The sequence below is a fragment of the Arachis duranensis genome, chromosome 3 (assembly GCF_000817695.3).
Source record: "Arachis duranensis cultivar V14167 chromosome 3, aradu.V14167.gnm2.J7QH, whole genome shotgun sequence".
NCBI lineage: Eukaryota > Viridiplantae > Streptophyta > Magnoliopsida > Fabales > Fabaceae > Arachis > Arachis duranensis.
The window spans coordinates 8,254,096-8,257,886 of NC_029774.3; the positions used below are offsets into that span (position 1 = coordinate 8,254,096).

Below are 3,791 nucleotides of genomic sequence, written 5' to 3' on the forward strand. Positions count from 1 at the left end.
GAACTTGCACCTATTTAGAAACAATAATAATTAAAATTCTACGCGTATCGAGACTTGGTTAATAATTACAGTGACCAGTCTTTTCAGTTACTAGAGGTAAGTTTAAAAAGAGATATGCTGATCTGGGGGCACAGTGTACCGAGCTATAACTCGCCTACCATAAAAGCTCAACCTATCTCTTTAAAGTCAGGTCAAGCTTGGGGGCTGTGATATGACCAGTAAGCATCGGTTACAAGTTATAGCTCGGTAACGCCTAAGATCCGATCATAACCGATGATTTCATCGTGACCATAAACAATCATTAACCAATAACGTCGGATTCACAATTAATCCTCCACCTGGGCGTTACAACCCAAGGAAAACGGTCGACCATTTACACTAATATAAAGCAGACAAGAAAAGCGGAGAAAGGTACGTCATATTTTCCAAATTAAGATCTATCATCTACTCAACACTAACTTGAGCGTCGGAGTGCCTTTGCAGGTACCCACCCTCATTGTTCATCCGCTGCCGACGTATATCTTGGCCCACTCTAGGAGTCCGCCGACCTTGTCAGAGGACGAGCTATACCTCGGAATAACCAGACAAGAACAAGAAGGTAAAACAAGAATGAAAAGATGAATAAAAGAAGAAGAAGAAGAAGTAGCAGAAGATAAGGAGGAGGAGGAAGAAGAAGGGTTTTAAAATTATGCAGAACTTATCAGTACAAGTACACCGAAAATTCTTAACAATACATATAAATATCTTAGTTTTACATCGAAATTTGCTACAAATGCACAAAAATATTTTTTTCAATGCAAAACTCTTACATTACATTCAATTCAAACCATCAACGATGAATAACAATTTTCACAAACAAAACATTATTTGCCTACAAAATCATAAATTACTAACGAAAACATTAACTAGAATCGAACCATACACTTCATCCACTTGATTAGATTCAAAATAATAATCCACTTCACTCTGGTTCAATTAACAATCTGAGCTTGAATTATTCATTATCTTCAACAATGAGATAGCTGTTCAAAACTGATTTCAGAACTTGATTTAAAAAACGTAAAGAACGAAGAAAATCGCAAAAAACGAAGAAAGATAATGCTGAGAATGAACGAAAAGAAACGTAGAGAACGCAGAGATGGAAGAGAACGTAAATCGAAAATGTTGAGAAAATTCAAAAATAGAAACGAAATTCTTTCTAAAAAGATAGTTATATATTTGTGCATTGATTAAAATGGTGATTAGATAGTGGCACGTGAGGTGAATTAAGTTAAAAAGACTTGTATAAATTTATTTGCATAACTGATTTATATGTGAAAATATTTAAAAAGAATATTTTGGATTTGATAAAGCTAAGAAAATAAAAAAAAATCAAAACTTAATTTATTTAACATTTATTAATTATTATAATAATTAATAAATGTTAAATTAGACAAATTTTAAATATTTTTTACTGATGTGTTTTTTACTAATATTTTTTTATTATCGAACCTTTCTGTTTTGGGTTTAGTAAATATGACAGAAACCATAATTTTTTGTCCTAAAGACTTTATATTTAGTGGTAAATTAGAAGATTCACATCAAATAGACAGGTATCAATGAAACAAAAGAGTTCTTTAAAACGATCTCTATATTTATTTCTTTTTTCTTCCGTAGTTTCATTCTTTTACTTTCTTTCAGGTTATAAAATTTATTAATAACCGATACACACTTTCAAAACAGGACCTTTTATCTAACCAAGTAACCAACGAGATTTAAATCCACCACATCACTTGTAAAGAACTAAAGATCGTCTTTTGCAATTTAGGGCTGTTAGTTAGAAACATTTAAATCATGTTGCCCATAAAAGGCAGTAGTATTCACCTAACCTAAATACTGTTTTGGTTTGTTAAAATCACGTAAATATTGCAAATTGTTTTAAACTCCAAGAAATTTATTATTTATTTATAATTCTTTTTATAGAATGGCATCAAGAATCAGCTCTTGATGTATATACTTTACCTAATAATTATGAAGTTAAAATAGAACAACTTAGCCAGATGTTTAATATAATAATTTTTTTTATTATTTTTAATATTCAGAGAAGACAAAGTCTCACTGCAATCAACAGAAATGAATATACCGATCAATGCCATGTAATTAGTAACTTGATATTGAACATAAACCCAAAAAACATAAAATGATAGATAATATATTAAGCAATGCCAACAACTAAGAGATTATTACAAGGCCATTAATTAGCCATATTACAACTTGGTTTGGAACATAAACAAACAAAATTAATGAACCAAAAACACATTAATAATAATAAAGCAAAATATGATAGATAATATCATATGCATCATAATATATATGATGAAATTAAATAGGCACGCTGCGAAGAACAACGGTTTCAATAGTGAGACCAGGACCAAATCCAAACAAAACACCCCATTCGAGTCCTTCGCCAGTGGTTTTAAGTCCTTTCTGAGCTGAATTCCTTCTCATCTCATCCAAGATGAACAAAACACATGCACTTGACATGTTACCATATTCACTAAGAACATGTCTAGTGGCTCTCATCTTCTCAGGTTTCAATTGCACCTTAGCTTCAACCTGGTCCAAAATTGCCGGTCCACCCGGATGCGCAATCCAAAATATCGAGTTATAATCATGGATTTCCAAAGGGTTGAAGGCCTCAGCCAATGCCTTGTCAATGTTCTTTGACACAATTCCAGGCACATCCTTAAGAAGATGGAAAGTTAGACCCACTTCGCGAAGGTGGCCGTCGATGGCGCCTTCGCTGTCAGGGGCAATGGTTTGAGCTGTCCAAATGAGTTCAAATATAGGCTTCTCAAATTCCGGGAGTGGATCCGAACCAACGATGAGGGCGGCTGCGCCGTCTCCGAAGAGTGCTTGACCAACAAGGCTGTCTAGGTGTGTGTCACTTGGACCCCGGAATGTTACGGCGGTTATTTCAGAACAAACAACTAACACACGTGCACCTTTGTTGTTCTCAGCCAAATCTTTTGCCAAACGAAGCACCGTACCACCTGTAGAGAAATTAAAGATGTAATAGAGTTAGTTATGATATAGATATAATCATTTATATTACTTCTTTTTATTAGATAAAGTTTTAAAAAAAATGATATCATAATGTGATATCAGAATTTTATGTTATATTAGTTATCTGTGATCCGCATTTTTGTAGTCAATAATATAAGAAAAAGCTTTTAGAAAGTTTTTAGATAAAGTTTTAGAAAAAGTTTTAGAATCTGCAAATTTACTCCTTTTTTTTTTCTTTACATGCTTGAAATTAAAATTAAGCAAGCACATCCATGGAACAATTTTTTGTGCATCTTTATGCCAAAACTATCGGTGTCAAAAAGTTATCTATACGGGGTAAATTTAGAAAAAAAAATCAGTCAATAAAATAAAATTTTAAATTTTAGATGATTTCACATATTTAATTAAATTATTATCTAACAAATTTAATTATCACCAATTTTACATAAAAATAACCACACGTAAATTTTTACCGATCAATAATTAGCCAAGATAAATTTTAAACATCTAACATTTGACAAAATTTATATTTTCTGATGAACAAGACGGCAAAGATGAATGTAAATTAAATGTGGTTTTGTAATTAAATAAAGTTGTAACCTGCAAAGCAGCCTTGTTGGTACATCATGTAACGCTTGACATAAGGGCGAAGGCCCAACAGTTTGGTGAGTTGGTAATCGGCACCGGGCATGTCAACACCACTGGTGGTACAAAATATCAAGTGTGTGATCTTCGATTTTGGTTGC

At 32.6% G+C, this 3,791-nt stretch overlaps 1 protein-coding gene across 1 annotated transcript in view; it reads right to left on the reverse strand.

Annotated features, from left to right (window-relative positions):
• Window positions 1-2,171: 2,171 nt before the first annotated feature.
• Window positions 2,172-3,791, reverse strand: part of LOC107477342 (chalcone synthase) — a gene marked incomplete in the record, with an annotated part of 2,287 nt that continues 667 nt past the window's right edge. Inside the window, 2 exon segments of the mRNA XM_016097336.3 lie at window positions 2,172-3,032; window positions 3,646-3,791. Coding sequence (XP_015952822.1) covers window positions 2,362-3,032; window positions 3,646-3,791 — 817 coding nt within the window.